A 24028-nucleotide genomic window follows, 5' to 3' on the forward strand; every position below is an offset into this window, starting at 1 on the left:
CCTTTGGTAAATTACTTAACCTATCTGGGCTTTAATTTCCTTATTTACAAAGTTGCTTTAACAATCCCTACATAACAGGATTGTTGATAGGATTGTGCTTTCTCTTTATGGCCTGCCTTGTTCAGAAAGTGATTTAAGGCTGTGAATATTTGATAAGATAATGAGTATGAAAACACCTAGCACATAATAGATGTTCAATAAGTGTTTAATTAGAATCTAATTGCCTGGGCCGGCCCCATGGCTTAGCAGTTAAGTGCGTGCACTCCGCTGCTGGCGGCCCGGGTTCGGATCCCGGGCGTGCACTGACGCACCACTTGTCCAGCCATGCTGAGGCCGCGTCCCACATACAGCAACTAGAAGGATATGCATCTATGACATACAACTATCTACTGGGGCTTTGGGGGAAAAAAATAAATAAATAAAATTAAAAAAAAAAAAAGAATCTAATTGCCTAAACCAAAGTTCTTTCCTGCCCTAATTTTATTAGATTATTTCCGGTAGGATAATCCTTTTTTTTTTTTTTAGCTCCCTTGTCTGATCTAGTTTTATGATAGCGCATGCTAAATCTAATTCCAAACAGAACAGGAGCTAAATAAGGTCTTATTTAAAGCCATGCCCAAGAGTTTCAGGGCTCAAGTCCTGATACTCCGTGGTTTTGTCTGAGCACTCTCTTTGTATTGATTTATTGAAAGCCTACTGTTGGCTAGTTATTTAATTTAATAATCTTATCATGTATTTCTGTTTCAATCCTGTAGTATTGATTAAAAATCTGAGATTGATAGAGGTTAAGTTTCTTGTCCAAGGTTACACTGTAACAGAGCGAGGATTTGGACTAAGGTTTTCTGACTCCACGTCCAGTGATCTTTAGACAGCATTCTACTTCAAAGAAGAAAATGAATATAGGTTAGTTGCTACAGATAGGCCCTAGGAGTGCTGAATAAAATAGTATTTTATTAGTGTATGACTAAAGACAAACAAAAGGCTAATTCTAGAGTCCTCAGACTTAGTTCTCTAGATACATTACATAGAAAATGTACCTTGGGACTTCCATTCAGTAAGATGACTTACTGTGTTCTAACTTTTGACATATCCTCTCTGTTCCAAACACGTAGCAAGGAGTAAAATATATAAAATGAAAATAAAAGAATATATTTAGGCTCAAAAACAAAATAACCATCTCCATGAACCAAAAATAGAGGAGATGTAAGTCACTGAATAAGGCTGAAGCTGTGGGCCTGCTCGTCTCCAGATCTGGGAACAGAGAATGGTGCCTGAGAGATGAGTTCCTGAGTGGTAACTACATACTGAAAATGCCCCATAAAGAGAGAGAACTTGGGCCAGCCCCGTGGCTTAGCGGTTAAGTGCACATGCTCCGCTACTGACGGCCCGGGTTCGGATCCCAGGCGCGCACAGACTCACTGCTTGTCCAGCCATGCTGAGGCCGCGTCCCATATACAGCAACTAGAAGGATGTGCAACTGTGACATACAACTATCTACTGGGTCTTTGGGGAGAAAAAGGAAAAAAAAAGGGAGGATTGGCAATAGATGTTAGCTCAGGGCCGGTCTTCCTCAGCAAAAAAAGAGGAGGATTGGCATAGATGTTAGCTCAGGGCTGATCTTCCTCACACACACACAAAAAAAGTTTGAGAGAGAGAACTTGAAGCCAGGAAAGGAAGATGCCAACCCCCAACCAGCCTTATGAAAGGAGGCTTTAAAAAGTTAGTTGAGGGCCGGCCCTGTGGCTTGGTGGTTAAGTGCGCGCGCTGCGATGCTGGTGGCCCGGGTTCGGATCCCGGGTGCGCATCGAGGCACCGCTTCTCCGTTCATCCTGAGGCCGAGTCCCGCATGCAGCAACTAGAAGGATGTGCAGCTACGACATACAACTATCCACTGGGGCTTTGGGGGGAACAAATAAAATAAATAAAATCTTTAAAAAAAAAAAAAAAAAAAGTTGAGTGGGGAAGGAGGGAAGCCTAAGATGTTGTGAAGAAGTATGTCAAGCTGCCTGCTGGTTCAGTGATTAGAACTATGATATCCTGTTCAGACTAGGTTCTTAGGGGACTAGATGGAAGGAATTACAAAACTATTTAACAGGAGAAGGGGAGAAATTAGTAGCAAAAACATCCCACTCAAAAAGCTTGCAAACCCAAATTTTATATAATAGAAATCTAATGCTAAGAAAGATAACCAATAAAAATTAACAAGGACTTCCACCTTGAGGAAGATGGAGTAGACATACTTTTCCCTATTTCTCCCACTAAATATAACTAGAAACTCCGTACATTATATATAAGACAAATATAACAAGACTGTGAAAAGTGGAGAATAAAAGGGAGACTGGCTAGGGACCTCAGTACTTGAGGAACAACATGGTGGTGAGTTTTCTGGGTTTTCTTTTTGCCTCATATATCCTAGACATGGAGCTGAACTATACTTAATGACAAAAGACTGAATGCCTTCCTCCTAAGATAGAGAACTAGTCAAGGATGTCTGCTCCACTCTCACCACTCTTATTCAACATAGTGCTAGAAGTTCTAGCCAGTGCAGTAAGACAAGAAGAGGAAATAAAAGACATACAGATCAGAAAGGAAGAAATACAACTGTACTTATTTGCACATTATGTGATTGTCTACACAGTAAATCCCAATGAATATACCAAAAACTCCTAGAACTAATAAGTGAGTTTAGCTAAGTCGTAAAATATAAGATAAACATACAAAAATCAATTGTATGTCTACTATATACTACCTATGAACACATGGACACTGAAATTAAAAATACAATACCATTTACAATAGCTCAAAAAAAAAAGAAATACTTAGGTGTAAATCTAACAAAACCTAACAAAACATCTACTGGATTTGTATGCTGAAACTACACAATGCTGATGAAAGAAATCAAAGAAGATCTAACTAAATGGGAAGTACAAAGTAAACATGTCAATTTTTCCCAAATTGATATGCAGGTTTAATGCAATTCCTGTCAAAATTCCAGCGAGATATTTTGTAGATATAGACAAAATTATTCTAAAATTTATATGGAAAGACCAAAGGAGCTAAAACAGTTTTGAAAAAGAAGAATAAAGTGGGAGGAATCAGACTACCTGATTTCAACACTTAGATAGCCGGCAGTAATGAAGACTGTGTGATACTAGAGAAGGATAGACACTTAGACCAATGGAACAGAACAGAGAATCCAACAGTAGACACACAGATACACCCAACTAATTTTGACAAAGATGCAAAAGCAATTCTTAGGACGAAAAATAGCCTTTTCAATAAGTGGTATTGGAACAAGTGGATATCATAGGCCAAAAAGAAAAAAAGGAATCTCGTACAAAAGTTTACTCAAAATGGATCAAGGACTTAAACATATAATGCATAAAACTATAAAACTTTTAGAAAAATACTTACAAGAAAATCTTCAGTAGGCAGAGTTTTTAGACTTGACACCAAAAACACGATCCATAAAAGGGAAATTTGGTAAATTGCATTTCATCAAAATTAAAAATGTTTGTTCTGTGAAAGACCCTGTTAAGATGATGAAAGGACAAGCTACAGAGTAGGAGAAAATATCCAACAAAGGACTAGTATCTAGAATATATAAAGACCTCTCAAATCTTAACAGTAGAAAACCAACAATCCAATCAGAAAATCGGCTAAAGACATGAACAGACATTTCACCAGACAGGATATATAGACGGCAAATAAGCACATGAAGAGATGTTGAACATCATTAGCCACTTAGGGAAATGCAAATTAAAACTACAATATGAGACATTACTACAGAACTATTAGAATGGCTAAGATTAAAACAACAGAGTTAATACCAGCTACTGGCAAGAATGCAGTGAAACTGGTTCTCTAATGCATTGCTGGTAAGAATGTAAAAGAGTACAGCCACTCTGAAAAACAGTTGGCAGTTTCTTTAAAAAACTAAATACGCAACTACAATATGATCCAGTGATTGCACTCCTGGGTATTTATCTCTGAGAGAAGAAAACTTACACTCACACAAAACCTCTACACAAATGTTTATAGCAGCTTTATTCATAATAGCCCAAGATGTCTTTCAGCAGGTGAATGGTAAAACAAACTGTGGTGCATCCATACCGTGGAATAAAAAGGACTAAACTATCAATACATGCAACAACCTGGATGAATCTCCAGATGATTGTACTAGTAGGAAAAAAACAGTCCCAAAATGTTATATACTGTATGATTCGATTTATATAACATTCTTGAAAGGATAAAATTATAGAAATGGAGAACAGATTCATGGTTGCCAGGAATTAAGGAGAGGTGGGAGTGGGAGGGAAGTGAGTGTAGCTATAAAAGGGCAACATGAGGTATCCTTGTGTTGATGGAAATATTTTGTATCTTCATTGTATCAATATTAGATTTCTTGTTGGGATATTATACTATAGTTTTGCAAGATGTTACCATGGGGGGAAACTGACTAAAGGGCAGGTAAGCTCTCTCCATTATGAATCTACAATTATCTCAAAATTTAAAAATTAATTTAAAAAATGTAACCATCAAGAATTGAATGCACACCTAATGAAATTAATGTATGGTACAGTCAAACAAACACTGTATTAAGTACATTTAGAATTCTTCAAGAGAAACAGAATAATAATGTCTATTAAAAATAAAACTATGAACCAAACAGCCAGAAATTAAATAATGTCATGTAGATATGAAAAATTAACCAGTTTAAAATCTTGGAAATGAGAAATAGTCATTGAAATATAATTACATATTATAGACATTGAAATTTTTTTTAAAACTCCATACCTTAGATAAAGACTAAACTGCATGTAGTCAAAGAAAAATTATAAATTAGAAGAATCAAGCACAAAGAGAAAAAAATATATGAGAGATCAATTTAAATAAACAGATAATGGCTTGAGAGGCTCTGACACACATCAAATGAGTCCTAGAAAAAAAAAAAATGAAAGAATGGCAAAGAGACATTAAATGAATATATGATAGGTGATAATTTTCCTGAATTAGAGAAATTCTAATTAGAAATTTAACTATTTAGCTGGGTTGTACACTCCAAGTATACCAAACAGGTAAATAAAAGTAAATCCCGGGGCCGGCCCCATGGCGTAGCGGTTAAGTGTGCGTGCTCCACTGCTGGCAGCCCATGTTTGGATCTCCGGCACGCACCGACGCACCGCTTGTCAGGCCATGCTGTGGCGGTGTCCCACATAAAGTGGAGGAAGATGTGCACAGATGTTAGCCCAGGGCCAATCTTCCTCACCAAAAAGTGGAGGATTGGCATGGATGTTAGCTCAGGGCTGATCTTCCTCACAAAAAAAAAAAAAAGTAAATCCAGTATTCTGGTTAAACATGGTAAATTGAACATACATGTTTACCTCCTACCTTCCCCCTTTATAATCCATTCAAATGTTAGTAAAGGTATTTTGTTTTTAAGGTATAGACTCATAAGTTAAAGAAAACAGACAAAACTACTGCAGACAGGTATAATCAGTAGAACTTTGGAAACGAGTGCTGATTTAAGAGACCTGAAAAAACAAAAACTAAGTTTTTTAGTTTGTTAGTTGTTTTTTACCTGAAGTTGGGAGGATGAAGAGCCAAAAAATGAGTTTGTACCACAGATTTCTAGAAAAATTAAGGAATTAGAAATGGAGTACCTCTGAACACAGGGAATATGGGAAACAGGAAGACTGGCTGAAAGTCTATACAAGAAGCAAAAGCTGTACATTATTATCTTCATCCTACACAGCCGTGCAGCTGCCCCTCTGCCACTACAGCAGAAAACTGATGTTTACTCTCTGGAGAGTTTCAACCAGAGCAGCTCTGGGCTCAGGGACACTGGGCATAGAGGAAGACAGGATGCTGTACCAAGGACTAAATGAAAGTCCATATAACATATAGAGAAACGGGCAGCCCAGTAAGAGATTAAAGAGGTCCTCTCTGGGGGATTTGACAAGCCCTGGAAGGAAGGAAAAATCCCTACCAGTGTTCATGATCATGGCTTAATGGAATGGCCCCCATATAGTGCTTCCAGTCCAATTTTTGATACCTTTCCCTTAAATTTGAACAGATCCAAGGATCACCAAACTTTTGAGGAAAACCTGAAAAACAAGAGGATATAGACCAAAACAAACAGAAAAAAAGAGCTCAGAGGAAAAAGTCTATTGAGAGAGCATAAACAGATTTCAAAAAATATAATTAAACGTGGTCAGAGAGATAAGATGTTGCATCCATGAAATAAGAACAGGATGCTTTTTTTTTTTAATTAAAAATACAAGAGTAAAAATGAAGAATTCAGTATATAACTTAGAAGATGAAGGAAATCCCTTAGAGTATAGAGCCAAAAGACCAAGAAATGGAAAACAGGTATGGAATGATAAGAAGGAGAATTAGTCTAGAAGGTCCAACTTCTATATAAATAGGAGTTTCAGTAAGCAAGAACAAGGAGCAAGTGATTAATAAAAAGAAGGCAGAAAATTAGTAGGGATATAGAATATTTGAGTAACACTGTCAATTAACTTGACCTGTCATTTGTAGAACACACAACAACTGCAAAATACGTATTTTAAAATATTCTTTTCAGGTGCACATGGAATGTTTTCAAGATAGAACACATTTTAGGGCCGGCCCCGTGGCTCAGCGGTTAAGTGCGCGCGCTCCGCTACTGGTGGCCCAGGTTCGGATCCCAGGCGCTCACCGACACACCGCTTGTCCGGCCATGCTGAGGCCTCATCCCACATACAGCAACTAGAAGGATGTACAACTATGACATACAACTATCTACTGGGGCTTTGGGGAAAAAAAAAAAAAGAACACATTTTATTTATTTTTTTTATTTATTTTTTTTTTTAAAGATTTTATTTATTTTATTTTTTCCCCCCAAAGCCCCAGTAGATAGTTGTATGTCATAGCTGCACATCCTTCTAGTTGCTGTATGTGGGACTCGGCCTCAGGATGGACGGAGAAGTGGTGCCTCGATGCGCACCCGGGATCCGAACCCGGGCCACCAGCATTGCAGCGCGCGCACTTAACCACCAAGCCACAGGGCCGGCCCAAAAGAACACATTTTAGACCATAAGTTAATTCTCAATAAATGTAAAAGGATCGAAATCATATAGAATATATTCTTTAACCACAGTAGAATTATATTGGAAATCAATAACAAAGTGATATCTGGAAAAATCCCTAAATATTTGTAAATTTCACAAAACGCCCTTCTAAATAACTCCAGGATCAAAAAAGAAAAAGTCACCAGGGAAACTGGAAAATGTTTTGACCTAAATGATAATGGAAACATCAAAGCTTGTGGGATGAAGCTAAAGTAGGCTATGAGGGAAATTTATACGTTTAAGTGCTTATATTAGAAAAGAAAAAAGAGAGCCGGCCCCATGGCTTAGCGGTTAAGTGCACGCGTTCCGCTGCTGGCGGCCCGGGTTCAGATCCCGGGCGCGCACCGAGGCACCGCTTCTCCGGCCATGCTGAGGCCGTGTCCCACATGCAGTAACTAGAAGGACGTGCAACTATGATGTACAACTGTCTGTGGGGGCTTTGGGGGGAAAAAAAAGGAGGAGGATTGGCAATAGATGTTAGCTCAGAGCCGGTCTTCCTCAGCAAAAAGAGGAGGATTAGCATGGATGTTAGCTCAGGGCTGATCTTCCTCACAAAAAAAAAAGAAAGAAAGAAAAGAAAAAAGATCTAAAACAGACATTGGGGAACTTTTTCTATAAAGGGCCAGACAGTAAGTATTTTAGGCTTTGCAGGCCATTCAGCCTCTGTTGCATACTTAACTCTGCCTTGTGGCATGAAATCAGGCATAGACAATGCCTGACATAGACAATGCTAAATAAATGAATAAGTGGCTATGTTCCAATAAAACTTTATTCATGGGCAATGATATTTGAATTTCATATAATTTCACATGACAAAGAATATTATTATCCTTTTCTTTTTTTTTCTACCATTAAAAATGTAAAAACCATTCTTAGTTTGGTAAAGGTACCTTTAAAATATCTCATGGTACAATGTTTATGACCTTATGATAAGACATAAAGAGCACAAACCATAAAGGAAAAGCTTAATATATTTGACTTTATTAAAATGTAAAACTGACCAAAAATACTTTGGAAAAGCCACAAAAACAAAATTAAAAAGTCCATGTCAGACATTTTTATACCAGGTTGAATTCCAGATGGATCAGATTTAAATATAAAAAATCAAACCATGAAAGTACTAAAAGAAACTATAAGAAAAAACTGTTAATAAAGTGATGAAATGGGGAAAGCCTTTTGAAATATGGCAAAAATTTGAAGCCATAAAAGATTGATAAATGTAACAACATAAAAGTAAATAATTTCTGTGTAGCCTTAACCACTGTTAGCAAATGACAAACCAGGGAGAAATATCTGATTCATATTATAAACAAAGGGCTTACTCTAGTATATTAAGAGTCACAAATAACAAAAAGACTATAATTCAGTAGAAAAATGAGCAAAGGATAAGAACAGACAGTTCACTAGAAAGGAAATACAAATACCTTGTAATGATGTCTTGTAATGAAATATGTACAAACTCTTAATAAAAAACATTAAAACTACATAAACATTTTTCTCCTGTCAGATTGGCAAAGATCAAAAAAGTTGAGGACACCATGTTGCCAAAGAGAAAAGACAACAGTTGTTCTCATGCACTACTGATAGGTGTATAAATTAGTACATTCTCTTTGAGGGCAATTTGGCAGTATTCCTCAGAAATCCAAATACAAGTGCTCTGTGATTAGCAATTTTACTTACAGGAATTGATCTGCCAGGCATTTGCATAAGTAAGATAAAAAATTTGTTTTATTCATTCAGCATTATTTCTAACAGCAAAAGAGTGAAGCAACCTAAATGTCCATCAACAGGGGGCTGATTAAATAAATTATGGTATGATTTGAAATCATTCAAATACAGCCATTGAAAAGAATGAAGTAGTTCTAGTGTATATTCACATGGAATGATCCAAAATATATGGTTACATGAAAAAAATGCAGAAAAATGTGCAAAACATTGTGTACATACTGCTACCATTTGAGAAAGAATGTATAAACATATTATAAACGTGTAAAATATGTCTAGAGGAATACATGAATATCTATGGATGTTTCTGAGTAGAGGAACTGGAAGGCTGAAGAACAGTGACAGGAGGGACACTTCATTTTATATTTGGGTTTCTTTGCGTTTTTTGGCTATCTTTTGAATTTTGGAGTATGACATCTATTCAAAAGCATTTTTAGAATGAACACATCAGGAATGTTTATTATGCTGTCATTTAAGAGCGAAAAGGTGCAAAAAACCTAAATGTTCATCAATAGGAAAATATGTAAATCGTGGTCAAATCTACAGTGATATACTTGAGCACAGCTAAAATAAATGTATTAAGCTTTTCATGTCAACATAGAAAAATGTCAAATTTGTAATGTTAAGTGAGAAAGGTAAGTTACACCCCCAGCATCATCCCATCAATGGAAAGTTTGAAAATGTAGTAAACAATGCTTTTCAACTATGATGTTTTATTCTTTAAAAAAGAAATCTGATGCAAGTATGGCACAAAATCTTATAAATCCATTCATCTAGGTAATGGGTACATGAGTTTTTTTGTTAGAGTCTCCTTTATTTCTTTTGGTGTGTTTGAAATACTGCGGGCTTTTTTTGTTTGTTTGGGGTTTTTTGCTGAAGAAGATTCACCCTGAACTGACATCTTATCTATCTCTATCTCATGTGTTGGTCACCACCACAGCATGGCCACTGGTGAGTGGTGTAGGTCCATGCCCAGGAACCGAACTCAGGCCTCCCAAGCAGAGCGCCAAACTTAACCACTAGGCCACGGGGCCAGCCTCCTGCATAATTTTTTTTTGAGGAAGATTGGCCCTGCACTAACATCTATTGCCAATTCTCCTCTTTTTTTTCCTTTTTTCTCCCCAAAGCCCCCAGTACATAGTTATATATCCTAGGTGTAGATCCTTCTAGTTCTTCCGTGTTGGACTCTGCCTCAGCATGGCTTGAGAAGCGGTGAGCAGTTCTGCGCCCAGGATCCGAACCGGTGAACCCCAGGCCACCGAAGTGGAACACGCAAACCCAACCGCTGCTCCACCAGGCTGGCCCCTGCATAATTTTTTTTTAAAGTTAAGAAAATGTGCTTAACTGGACCATGAAATCTTTGCCACTATTGCCCATCCTAAGGGGCCCCAGTAGTGTTGTAGGCAGTTCGCATAGAACTGTTCTCGCCCAATCCTATTTGTCCTGTTGGGACCCAGAGCATCCCCTACCCTCCTACAGGAGCCAGAATGCTACTCAAATGAAAGAGACTCTTCTTGGTGGCCAACAGGGTTTCTCATGTCTATATCTGAGTTGTCTTATCTTCCAGGGATGTTGGTGGTAAATGTAACATGGAGGAACAAGACCTATGTAGGTACACTTCTTGACTGCACACGGCATGATTGGGCACCCCCCAGGTAAGCACTCTACAGCTTTTTAGTTTGTATTAGTCTGAACCATCCTCATCAGTGAGTGACCTCTTACCGTTATCCCACTAGAGTTGGATAGCTTTTAAAAGATACCCAGCTTTTAAAGGACATTATGGCGTAGAGACAAGGGAAGGTACTATATTCATCTGGCATTCAAGAAAAATACATGAATTAGCTGTTGATGGGTTGGGTAGGAATTGGGAGAAGATCCTATTTAAGCCTTAGTCTGGAATTACTGAATTCTGGCTTGAAACCAAGGCCATGGAGTCTGACTATGGGTGAACAAACATTCACTGATGATGTTTTTTGATGGTGCTATCTCTTAGAAGTTTAAACTAAGAACATTTTCAGTTTTATAAACTCCATTAGACAGCATGGGTTTCACAAGGATCTTTTCAAGTTGCAATTTGACCTTAAGATTGACGTTTCAGGGGCTGGCCCCGTGGCGTAGCGGTTAAGCGTGCACGCTCCGCTGCTGGCAGCCCGGGTTCAGATCCCGGGCACGCACAAATGTACCGCTTGCCAGGCCATGCTGTGGTGGCGTCCCATATAAAGTGGAGGAAGATGGGTACGGATGTTAGCCCAGGGCCAGTCTTCCTCAGCAAAAAAACAGGAGGATTCGCATGGATGTTAGCTCAGGGCTGATCTTCCTCACAAAAAAATAAATAAATAAGATTGACATTTCAGTGAATAGCACCCTACAGCTTGTTCCTAATATTAGTTTCCAGTTTGCCAGGGTTTGGGGAACCCAAATGTTGGGAAATAATTTACAAATAGCATGCAGATAACATCCTAGGAGCTCACCACTTAATGCAGTTCCCACGCTTTCAGAAGTTTCTTTAACAAATCATATTCATTGAAAATGATAGTTACCATCTGGACAGTTCTTCTGGAACCTGCAGCTAAAATGGTTTTAAGATGTTTTCTCTTCTTAATAATAACCTGTTGTGTTTGTCCTTTGCCAAGGTTCTGTGACTCCCCTACCAGTGACTTGGAAATGCGCAATGGTCGGGGTAGAGGCAAACGTATGCGTCCCAACAGTAACACACCTGTCAATGAGACAACCACAGCCTCTGACAGCAAAGGGACCAGCAGCAGCAGCAAAACCAGAGCAGGAGCCAATAGCAAAGGCCGTCGGGGCAGCCAGAATTCTTCAGAGCATCGCACACCTGCCAGTAGCACCTCTGAGGATGTCAAAGCCAGCCCTTCCTCAGCTAATAAGCGGAAAAACAAACCCCTTTCAGACATGGAGCTGAATTCTAGCTCAGAGGACTCCAAAGGGAGCAAACGTGTCCGTACGAATTCCATGGGCTCAGCCACTGGCCCTCTTCCTGGGACCAAAGTGGAACCTACTGTTCTAGACAGAAATTGTCCCTCCCCGGTCCTGATTGACTGTCCCCACCCAAACTGCAACAAAAAGTACAAGCACATCAATGGACTTAAGTACCACCAAGCTCATGCCCATACAGATGATGACAGCAAGCCGGAAGCAGATGGAGACAGTGAGTACGGAGAGGAGCCCACCCTCCATGCAGACCTCGGGAGCTGCAATGGTGCATCTGTCTCACAGAAAGGTTCCTTGTCCCCTGCCCGCTCAGCTACCCCCAAAGTTCGGCTCATAGAGCCACATAGCCCTTCTCCTTCAAGCAAATTCAGCACAAAAGGCCTCTGTAAGAAAAAGTTGAGTGGGGAAGGGGACACAGACTTAGGGGCCTTATCCAATGATGGCTCTGATGATGGACCCTCAGTAATGGATGAAACAAGCAATGATGCCTTTGATTCTTTGGAAAGGAAGTGTATGGAAAAAGAAAAATGTAAAAAACCCTCTAGTTTGAAACCTGAAAAGATTCCTTCAAAGAGCTTAAAGTCAGCCAGGCCCATTGCCCCTGCCATCCCCCCGCAGCAAATCTACACGTTCCAGACAGCCACCTTCACAGCAGCAAGCCCAGGCTCCTCCTCAGGCTTGACTACCACAGTGGTCCAAGCCATGCCCAACAGCCCCCAACTCAAACCCATTCAGCCCAAGCCCACTGTGATGGGAGAACCTTTCACAGTCAACCCCGCCTTGACTCCAGCCAAGGACAAGAAAAAGAAAGATAAAAAAAAGAAGGAGTCTTCAAAGGAACTTGAAAGTCCTCTGACCCCTGGGAAGGTATGTCGAGCAGAAGAAGGCAAAAGCCCATTCAGGGAATCATCAGGAGATGGAATGAAAATGGAGGGGCTCCTAAATGGCTCATCAGACCCCCACCAAAGCCGACTGGCTAGCATCAAGGCTGAAGCTGATAAGATCTACAGCTTCACAGACAATGCCCCCAGTCCTTCAATTGGAGGCAGTAGCCGCCTAGATAGCACCACCCCTACCCAGCCCATGACTCCCTTGCATGTAGTGACCCAGAATGGAGCTGAAGCCAGCTCAGTCAAAACCAACAGTCCTGCATACTCTGACATCTCTGATGCTGGGGAGGATGGGGAGGGCAAAGTGGACAGTGTCAAGTCAAAGGACCCTGAACAGTTGGTTAAGGAAGGAGCTAAGAAGACTCTTTTCCCCCCTCAGCCACAGAGCAAAGACTCACCATATTACCAAGGTTTTGAGAGTTACTACTCTCCAAGTTATGCACAGTCCAGCCCAGGGGCTCTGAACCCCAGCAGCCAGGCAGGAGTGGAGAGCCAGGCCCTGAAGACAAAAAAGGATGAGGAGTCTGAGAATATAGAGGGGAAAGTGAAGAATGATGTCTGTGAGGAAAAGAAACCAGAGCTGAGCAGTTCCAGTCAGCAGCCCTCCGTCATCCAGCAACGTCCCAACATGTATATGCAGTCGCTATACTACAACCAATATGCCTATGTGCCCCCCTATGGCTACAGTGACCAGAGTTACCACACCCACCTCCTAAGCACTAACACGGTATACCGGCAACAGTATGAAGAACAGCAGAAACGGCAGAGCTTGGAGCAACAACAGCGGGGACTGGATAAGAAGACAGAGATGGGCCTGAAGGAGGCAGCACTCAAGGAAGAATGGAAGCAAAAGCCATCAATTCCACCAACTCTCACCAAGGCCCCCAGCCTGACAGACCTGGTGAAGTCAGGACCTGGCAAAGCCAAGGAGCCAGGGGCTGACCCTGCCAAATCAGTCATTATTCCCAAGTTAGATGACTCTTCCAAACTCCCCAGCCAGGCCCCAGAAGGACTTAAAGTGAAGCTGAGTGAAGCCAGCCACCTAGGCAAGGAGGCTTCTGAGGCTAAGGCAGGTGCTGAGTGTGGCCGACAGGCTGAGGTGGATCCAATACTCTGGTACCGACAGGTAACTGTTCTGGGAGGAAATAGAAATACTGTTTGATAGTCTTTCTGTCTTCCTCATTAATCAGGGCTGTCCTTATGTAGGGGGTCAACAGAATACAGATTAGCAGGAGAATTCTATAACTTTAGGGATTCTTTACCTTTGCAAATCATTTTAATGTTTTTTAAAAAGCACTTTTACATCAGTAAAAGATATTTTTCATATTTGAGAAGAGAGACCCAGGTAAGTTAGTGTTATTTGTCTAGGATTACTTGAGACTTCACTAACAGAGCCAGAACTAGAATCCAGGTATCTTGATTCCTAGTCCAGTGTTGCTCCCACTGTTTGGTTCCTATGGAATGAGTTAATGGTGATCTTTCCATTTTTTAGAGTAGGCTGAGAGTACCACTACTTAGACTGAGTCACTTTCAAAAAGACTTTATAGGTAGAGTTAGAACTGAGAACTTGGTCTCACATCTAGTTCTGCTCATGAGACTCAGAAAGCTTCCCTTCCCTCTTGGTGCCCTAGTTAAACCTCCCTCCTCTGAGATGGGCACCACTTACCGCTTTCTACCCCTGAGCTTGTTCTGAAGAAGTGAAACAACCTAAAAATCCTTGGAATGAGAGCAGCCTCTTCTTTTTTTTTTATAACATCAATTATAATTTTATTTATTTATTTTTTCCCCCAAGGCCCCAGTAGATAGTTGCATGTCATAGCTGCACATCCTTCCAGTTGCTGTATGTGGGACGCGGCCTCAGCATGGCCAGAGAAGCGGTACATTGGTGCGCGCCCGGGATCCGAACCCCGGGCCGCCAGCAGCGGAGCACGCGCACCCAACCGCCAAGCCACGGGGCCGGCCCAGCCTCTTCTGTTCTTGGAGTCATTTCCCCAGAATGCTGTTCTCTCCTAGAGAAGACCCATTGATGGATTTTTCTTTTCTTTCCCCACATCTTGTTTCCTTTGGGGGCAGGGAGGGGGCAGGCTTTTTAAACAGGAGGGACTAGAGTTGATTGTAAATGAAGATCAATAGAGACCAAGTTCATACTCTGCCCCAGGTGTCTAATATTATCTGCTCTGGTGTTTCTACTGGGACTTTGGCCTTGAAATCTCTCTCTTATCTGTACAACACTCAGTGCTCATTCTGTGATTGTTGTAGGAAGCAGAGCCCCGGATGTGGACATATGTTTATCCTGCCAAGTACTCAGACATCAAGTCAGAAGATGAGCGTTGGAAAGAGGAGCGAGACCGCAAATTGAAGGAGGAAAGGAATCGGAGTAAGGACTCTGTCCCCAAGGAGGATGGGAAGGAAAGCACAAGTAGTGACTGCAAGCTGCCCACGTCTGAGGAATCTCGCCTTGGGAGCAAGGAGCCTCGCCCGAGTGTCCATGTGCCTGTGTCCTCCCCGCTCACCCAGCACCAGTCTTACATCCCCTACATGCACGGCTACTCCTACAGCCAGTCCTATGACCCCAACCACCCCAGCTACCGGGGCATGCCTGCTGTGATGATGCAGAACTACCCAGGTACAGCACTCTCATTCCAGCTGGTGTTCCATTAACCGGGAAGGGAAATGAAGCACAAATTTCAAATCCAGAGTTTTCTTGCTCAGCCCTAAGCCTTGTTGAGGCTCAGGTAGATGACAGCCTTTTTTTAAATGTGGCATTCTATGAAGTAGATACTCGAACCCCAAGCTCCTGGAATGACCCCTAATTACAGTCTGTGGGACCACCTCTGCCTCCCTTGCTCCACTAGAGGGTTGCCTCTACAGTTAGTTTTCATGGATAACTAAAGGTAAAACTCCCTCTCTACCACTGCCATCTTCCCTCAGCTGGAATTCTTTTTTAAACACATATTCTACGTTTTGCCATGTGCTAGGCATTGTGGGGAATACAAAAGAAAGAAAGAAGACTTGTTCCCTCCCCTCAAGGAGTTTATAACTTAATTGTAGCAAGAGAGACATATGGAACAAATAACATTCAAACCAAGGCAGTGCATGTATTCATTTGCAAGATCATGTTCAGCTGTAAGGTCAGAAGGCAGAGAAGGGAAAAGCAGTTTGAAGTCTGAAGTCCAGCTAGAAGGGGTGAGCTCGGGAAAGATAAGCTCTTTACACTGCCATCCATGAGTTCTTGGGCAGGGAGGCACAAACTAGCAGTTTAAGTGTTTTTTAACGTGTTAGACGGAAATGCTCTTATTCAACTCCACTCACTGATTTCTGTTGCCTGAAGGGCCATGTGGGATGCTTCTGGGGTGGGAGAGCACTTCTTTCACTCCTTAGAGCTCCCAACTCCCTATAGGAGAGCAGTCTAAATAGTCTTGATATTCTGATGTAACATTATAAGGCAAACTCTAAATAGGATAAGTAAGCTTTTCAAACAGAGATAGGAAATTATCTTACCCTGTGGTATTCCTTTCTCCTTGTTACCCCCATCCATTCATATAAAAATAATACAGTCATGCACCGCATAACGATGTTTCGGTCAATGACAGACCACATGTACAACGGTGGTCCCATCAGATTAGTACCATTTAGCCTAAGTGTATAGTAGGCTATACCATCTAGGTTTGTGTAAGTACGCTCTATGATGTTCACACGACGACGAAATTGCCTAATGACGCATTTCTCAGAACGTATCCCCATCATTAAGCAACGCATGACTGTAGTTCCATTTGATGAGTCTTTGCTCTGGGCCAGGCACTGTACTAGGTGATTTATGTACATTATCTTATTAACGCCTCCTTGTAACCCTATGAAATAAGTGTTGTTATCTTCAGTTTGATGATGAAACTGAAGCTCAAAAAAGGTTGTTAATTTGCTCAAAGCTACCCAGCTGGTAAGTCTCAGAGGTAGGATTTGAGCCCAAGGCCATCTGACTCCAAACCCTGTGATCTTTCCACTTTACCATATCACCTCTCCAAGATGGATCTCTGAGACTGGGGCTCTAGGGAAGTTGACTCCCCAGCAACTGAGGGCCATGTTCCTAATATCCCTTAGCTGGTTTTGCCTCTAGTAAAGAAAGGGCTAACTAATAGTCTCAGCCCGAAGCCACTGTGGTAGAAAATATCTCAGCCTGTGCGTAGGAAAGCTGATGCCTACCTAACCAAGCTCACTAAGGCAGAGTTTCTTCTACCTCTCCCATCTTTCTGACTGGTTTATTTCTCCTTCCCCAGGTTCCTACCTGCCTTCCAGCTACTCTTTCTCCCCATATGGCAGCAAGGTCTCAGGGGGTGAAGATGCCGACAAGGCACGAGCCAGCCCCAGTGTCAGTTGTAAATCCAGCTCAGAGTCCAAAGCCCTGGACATCTTGCAGCAGCATGCCAGTCACTACAAGAGCAAGTCGCCCACGGTAAGGAAGTGCAGTGACATTGGCTGTTGTCAAAGACCAGGGCTGGCCCGGCGGGTTAAGTGTGCGCGCTCCACTGCAGTGGCCTGGGGTTCGCCGGTTCGGATCCTGGGCACACACCGACGCACTGCTTGGCAAGCCATGCTGTGGCAGCATCTCATATAAAGTGGAGGAAGATGGGCATGGATGTTAGCCCAGGGCCAGTCTTCCTCAGCAAAAAAAAAAGGGGGTGGGGAGAATTGGCTGATGTTAGCACAGGGCTGATCTCCTCACAAAAAAAAAAAAAAAGGCCAGCCCCGTGGCTTAGCGGTTAAGTGTGCGCGCTCCGCTACTGGCAGCCTGGGTTCGGATCCCCGGCACGTACCGACTCACCCCTTCTCCAGCCATGCTGAGGCCGCGTCCCACATACAGCAACTAGAAGGATGTGCAACTATGACACACAACTATCTACTGGGGCTTTGGGGGAAAAAAAAGGAGGAGGATTGGCAATAGATGTTGGCTCAGAGCCGGTCTTCCTCAGCAAAAAGAGGAGGATTAGCATGGATGTTAGCTCAGGGCTGATCTTCCTAACAAAAGAAAAAAAAAAAAAAGACCAATAAGGCCAGATTCAGGGTCTGGGAGAGGGTGGGCAGGTTCAGGTCCTGACCACAGTGCAGCTTGGCTGACTTGATGTTGGCTTCACCAGGCACCTCCTTGATTCTTAGGTGCCCCTCTAAGGAGTCATAATGTGGGCTCCAGGCATCTTGTTCTCATGTGTGTCTCACAGTAGTGCTTTGTGTCTGCTTTCCTTTCCAGATAAGTGATAAAACTTCTCAGGAGAGAGATCGGGGAGGCTGTGGGGTAGTTGGGGGTGGTGGCAGCTGTAGCAGCGTCGGGGGAGCAGGCGGAGGTGAAAGGAGTGTAGACCGGCCCCGCACCTCCCCTTCTCAGCGCCTGATGTCCACACATCACCACCACCACCACTTGGGGTACTCATTGCTCCCAGCACAGTACAACTTACCCTATGCAGCAGGTAAGTCTCTTTTCCCCACCGCCTATCTTTATGACTCCATCCCAGTAGCCTAGCCCACAGAAAGGGGCCTCCGGCAAGAATCCTTTTTTTTGAGCTTCTAATCTGTCCAGAATCCTGGCCTCCTGCTGACAGTCATTAAAGCAAATGACATTTGTTTCCTCCCTTGGAGCTTGGGGACTTGCAAACTCCTCCAGAAAATTGGCTTTGATACTCAGAAGAATAAGGAACAGGTGTTCCCACAGCCAAAGAGAAACAAGCAGCTGAGAAATAGAGCTTTACTTAGGAAAAAAAATAGAGCCTTGCTATCTAACCCCAGCCACTGTATCTGGCCAAGTATCAGATTTTTTTCTGTCAGCACCCCAAAACTCAGTGTAGCTAGGAATTCAAGGAGAAACTCCTCCCAGTACCCACACAGCTGGTAAAGAGAAAGTGCTTATCGGAGGGTTCTGGAAGTGCTCTGCTAACATGTCCTCTTTCTCACTCAGGGCTTTCTTCTACAGCCATTGTTGCCAGCCAGCAAGGCTCAACTCCCTCACTCTACCCGCCCCCCCGGAGGTGAGATTGGTAAGTAACTTTGTAATTTGGGGCAACACATAGAGCAGGGATAGTTGATACCTGGATCACAGAATCCCTGTGGAGCCTAGGTGGGGTCAGCGGTCTGGAAACGGTAGAACCCTGGCCAAGCCTCTTGTATAAGTCTCCTGTGAAGCCATGTGCATCTGAGAGGAGCTGTGGAACACATGTGCCCTAGGGAACAATACCAGCCGGCCCTGCAGTTTGTTTTCTTGGAGCGCCACCTTGTGGTTGTTTTGCCAGCCAGCTGAGTGCCTGGTCGTTTGTCCATGTTTCCCTTGCAGAACACCAAGTGCCCGGATAAAGTCAGCTTCAAGGGCCCGGATTGGCTCACCCAAGGAGGTGCTGGAGGTGCCATTTAGACATCAGTTAAATGGTGTTGATCATCCTGTTTGCCGTTCCAACCATGACCGAAGGCAGACCCTTGGCTATCTCACCTCCACCAGACCCCTGGACTCCCCAACCTTCCCTCTTCCTCAGGAGCTGGAGAGCTGGTACTTAGCAAAAATATTTATTCTCTCGGCCACAGTTGTGACTGTTGTGGCCTCTGTGGAGATGAAGGCACGGGGAGCAAACAGGGGAACATGGCCTCAGCCCAGAGAAGTCACTGCTTTGTTCCCCAAGCCCCTGGTCAGCTGCCAGAGCAGTACCACATCCCGCCCCCCTGCCCCCGGGGAGGGACCCCGCCAAGCACTGGGTAAGGTCTGACGATAGCACAGCAGCCATACCCCTCTCACCATCATAATCACCATCACCAGATCCTGCATCTCCCCAGCGATTTGGGCCCTGGGAACTGGCAGCACGTGGAGGAATTAGAATCTCAGGAAAGAAATTGGGGGCTGTTTTCTCTGTAATTGTGAAAACAAGGTCTTCAAATATGAAGACTTCTCCTCTCTCACATGAGCACATATAAATGCTCAGAGCCTATCCTGTAAAGGAAGACCAAGGCATTGCCCCACTGTGGCCTTGGGCTACCTGTCAGACAGAGGGCCAGGGGTCCCAACACCAGCACAGGGCTCCCCAGGGATACTGGGAGTAAGCTGGAGCTGGAGCATGAATGGAGTCTGTGAAATAGAACCTACATCCCCACTAAGTCCTGCTGCTTCTTAGCCCCCAACTCCTTGCCCTTTTCTCTCTTCTCTCCTGACCCCTTGGTGCCTTTCCCAGGGGATCCCCATGCTGATCTCTGCTCTTCTTTTCCACTGCTTGGCTCTTAAGACTCAGGCAGGTAAAATAGTATTCCCCCCAGCATGGGGAGCTTTGGAGTCTGCCAGGTCACCTTAGGGCAAGGCCCAGGAGGCAGACCCTGGGAGCACCCAGCAGTTCTTAGAGATGTCCTATCCATTCAGCCATCTGAGTATCCTCCTCATTTAGGGCCACAAATGTATACAGCCCAGTTCCTCTGTATACAGGTACATGATTTTATATAGCTCAATCTGTAACCCCATGTGTGCCAACATAAGCCGTGTTTGTTTGTAACACACGTTTTTATTTTAGGGGCCATTGACCCTGGGAGGTTATGTGTTCCTTAGACCCTGGGATAACACATCCAAGCCATTACTCCTCAGAGCCACAGAGGTGTGGTGGTGTGCTTTGAGGCAGCAGATGTTTCTCTGCTCTCATTAAAAATGCTGTCTCCCAGTCCAGGCTTTATGCTCTTTGTACTAGGAGAGTAACGATGATTTGGTAACTTTATTTAGTCACTTTTTCCCCAAGGTTTGGGTAGCTTTAGTTCTTACTTTTCTTTTGAGATATCATCCCTTTGTTCCCCTCCTCTACTATCTTTCCTTGACCTTCTGGATTGAGAGAGAGATAAAGACTGACAGATACCAGCCTAGGCTAGAGGGGGGTATTTGTGACCAGAGTGCCAAAAGTGACCAATATAGAGCAGAGGCTTGGCTCTGACTCAGTTGGGGCCTGGAGGTGGAGGACAGTAAGCACAATGCACAGCTAGCCTGCTTCCCAAGATCCTTGGAGGCCTCCTCCAGATAGGCTTAGGGTCATTTGCCCAAGAGCAGCCCCTCTGACCTATAGACCTTTCCTCTAGGTTTTCATGTCCTTGTTTTTGTTCAAGTTGGGTTCTGAGCCCTTCCAAAACAACCCGCTATTTTAGACCTCTTAGGAGGCCCCCAAGCAGCATCCCTTTCCCCCATCATCCCCTCTGCCTCCTGTTGCCCCAGCGGGCAGTGCTCTGAGCAGTGACTTCCCTTTCATCTATGGAAGTAGTTAGCCCCACCTAACCTGAGTCATCCCCAAGAGGATGACTCTGAATTTCAGTCTGATTATGCCCTCCCGGGCTCTTGTGGGATGGAGCCAAGGGCCCATCTCTGTTCCTGTTTGTTTTTAAATATTGTTGTGTGTTTTCTGTCTGTGGCGCTGGCTTACAGCGTGCTCTGTACATATTGTAAAGAAACTGTTTGGAATAATTTTCTTTCCCATTGGGCAGGCATGGCCTTGCATTCCTGCCCTTTCCGCTTTGTTCTTTAACACAGAGAAGAGGAACTTCTGTATTAGCAGGGCAGCCTTGGGTTCTGCAGAAGGCAACGGCTTTTTCTTTTCCTTAAACATTTGGCTCTTTGATCCTTATATCCAAGTCCCCCTTGAAGAGTAGGAGCTGTACTACCCAAAAGAGCAGGTGAAAGCAGCAGTGGCAGGATGGCACTGCCTTTTCCTGATCCCTGATCCTCCGAGTCCCCAATCCTTGCCAAGTCCAATCTTCCCTCCTTGAAATAACATGAAGCAGCAGCAGCAGTAATGGAAGAAATAGAAATCCTTGATGAGTGCTGAGCGAAAGATTTGCTGTCCACCTCCAGTCACTCTGCATGGGGAGGAAACAGAGTTGGGAGTACCTGTGGCATGCATGACCTGGTCAGAGGGATGAGACATTCAGCAAGGATTCCCATACCTGCCCCCACCCCATGAGCAAAGGCTGGAAAAGTTTGCTGCTAGGGCCGCAGACCACCAGACCAAGGCTCTTTCTGAGCCACCCCAGGCCTCTACATAGACATTGCTCATCAGGGCTCCCCAGAGAGAAGCTAGAGGGAAAGAACCTCATCCCCAGGTAGGACAGCCAAGGTTTGGAGAGCTGCTCTTCAGGATTTACATCTGCTTCTTCCTCATTTAAGGTGTGCCAGTTCCCTTCATCCCCTTTCCCTGCCTGTACATGTATGAAATTTCCTTCTCTTACCTCACCCTCTCCACACATCTCAAGGTCAAAGGACCACATGCAGAAGGGTTAAGAGGGCACCCCATAAAATGAAATGATGATTCTTGAATCTCTTCTCTCCAGGCTCCAAGGTGGGGTGGGAGGCCTTGGTTCGGGAGTGGGAGGGTAAGACTGCAGAAGGGCTAGAGAGTTATTGTATACGGGCTTTGAGGTCATATATCACTTATTATCCCATATACCCTATCACCATCTCAGTGTCTACTCTGATGCCCCCAGGATTCAACTGGGCAGCTAGTTGGCCCCGTGATTCTGGGCCTTTGTCATTTGTTTTATTAATAGGGCATCCCAGGAAGCTTTCTGATGATCCTCTGCCATGGGCCCCTCCTGGGATTGAGCCCCTCCCAGGCCCCATCCCCAGCCCCTCCTGCCCCAGCCCACCCGCTTGCCTTGGTGCTCAGCCCCCCATTGGGAGCAGGTTGGGGCGAGCTGGAGGCCCGGGCTGGAGGGGCAGTGTTGCTGTTCATAGCTTTTGTTCCGTTGGCGTTGCTCTGTTGGATTTAATTTCAGTCTTCCTGATTCTTCCCTTCTGTAAAATGTACATTACCAAGTTCCTTGTTTTTTTATATATATATATAAATATATATATATACAAACTGTACTCTTTTTGCCTTTGTACATTCAGGCAAGAAGAGAAAATAAATCTTTTTAAGAGACAATCACAAATCTGTGAGGGCTGCTGGTTATTTCTCCTGGAGTTTGCTGCTAAGCTGCCTCCTCCTTCCTCTCCACTTTTCCGTTCTCCCTCAGCTTTCCTAATCTTCCTGGTCCTGCTCCATATGCATCCTCAGCTCCACCTTCCCTGGCTGATGGCAAGCTGTTGAATCCAGTGTCCAGACTAACTGCCCTGCAGCCCTTTCCTACCCAGCAGTGTTTTTTTTCTGGCTTGGCCACTGGCTTATCCAGGAGCTTTATCCTGTGCCCTGGCCTCTCCTGTCTTCTCCATTAGATCCTGTTCACCGAAGTGGCTTTGGACCCCTGGGTACTCTGGGACCTGTCTCCCGGAGGCCCTGGCTTTGGACACACCTGTAAAACTATGCAGCTGGGAGCTCTCTGCCTAAGAATTTGCACTACTTAAACCTGCCTGGGAGTTAGAATGGATGGTTTTTAAGAATGAGTGGGAAACTACCCCCTAACACTCCCTGCAGATTCCAGCCTCCAAAGTGCTCTGATCCAGAGTCCAGAGAATCACTCCTGGCTGGCGGACTCCTATGGCTTGCCCCCTCAGAACAAGGGCTAAGGGTTTATGCGTCAAGAGCATTTGATCACAATTTCAAAGAGTGGTACATTCTGAAACCACAGCCCAACCAAACCATTGTTCGGCCTCTTGAACATTCTCCTTTTCCTCTGGTTTCCTCCTCCCCCTTTTTTCCCCTTTCTACTTCTTTTTCTTAATTGGCTTTGGAATTGAAGTATATTTTTAAATTATTTGTTGTATTTATTGAATAAAGTTTTTAATGTCCCTGTTCTTAAATTTAGACTTAGTTTGCCTTTCACCTATTTCCCCTATCCCACTTCACCACCCTCCAAAATAGTCCACCTTCTAAGTTGCTTTTTTAATTGGAGTGCAGCTTTAGGGTACCAGATTTCTTTCCTATCAGTGGTCTTATCTAGCAAAAGCTTTTCTTTTTGAAAGGGAAATCTTAACTGTACTTGGGTTTCCAGTTCAGTCCTCCTAACTCGGACTGTATTAAAGATAATCCACCAGCAGATGGCAGCAGACTCTCAGGTGTGTTTCCTGTCTGCTCTGCTAGCTTAGAGGACAATTAAAGGACTGAGTTTTGTCTTGGTTCTTTATCCCTCTTGTAGATTCCTTGGGTTTGAGTTTTAACATCTGAATCCTAAACTGCCTACATTAACTTGGCCATTGTCAGCATCCACATGGATCTCTGTGGTAAATATCTCACTATAGTGACCATTTTTCAGTCACTTTATGCTGCCTCTAGGGGTTATCTGCTCAGTGGTGGACATCTTCAAGCCCTTCTTATTTCACTCGAATGTCTCTAGGCTCAGACCTTCTACTAATACTGTGGGGGGTGGAGGTGTTGAGTTCACATCTTCTAATGAATACCGGGTAGAGTCCAAGTGGAA

The 24028-nt window shown here is 43.7% G+C and overlaps 1 protein-coding gene across 1 annotated transcript in view; it reads left to right on the top strand.

The window, feature by feature from the left end:
* Positions 1 to 22603, top strand: part of ZNF609 (zinc finger protein 609) — a 202218-nt gene extending 179615 nt beyond the window's left edge. Inside the window, exons 4-10 of the mRNA XM_004421687.3 lie at positions 10408 to 10495; positions 11474 to 13808; positions 14942 to 15308; positions 16957 to 17132; positions 17925 to 18141; positions 18627 to 18705; positions 18999 to 22603. Coding sequence (XP_004421744.1) covers positions 10408 to 10495; positions 11474 to 13808; positions 14942 to 15308; positions 16957 to 17132; positions 17925 to 18141; positions 18627 to 18700 — 3257 coding nt within the window. The 3' untranslated portion in view covers positions 18701 to 18705; positions 18999 to 22603. The remainder of the gene's footprint in view (positions 1 to 10407; positions 10496 to 11473; positions 13809 to 14941; positions 15309 to 16956; positions 17133 to 17924; positions 18142 to 18626; positions 18706 to 18998) is intronic.
* The last annotated feature ends 1425 nt before the right edge of the window (positions 22604 to 24028 follow it).

The sequence above is a fragment of the Ceratotherium simum genome, chromosome 3 (assembly GCF_057802395.1).
Source record: "Ceratotherium simum simum isolate JZ-2026a chromosome 3, ASM5780239v1, whole genome shotgun sequence".
Lineage (NCBI taxonomy): Eukaryota > Metazoa > Chordata > Mammalia > Perissodactyla > Rhinocerotidae > Ceratotherium > Ceratotherium simum.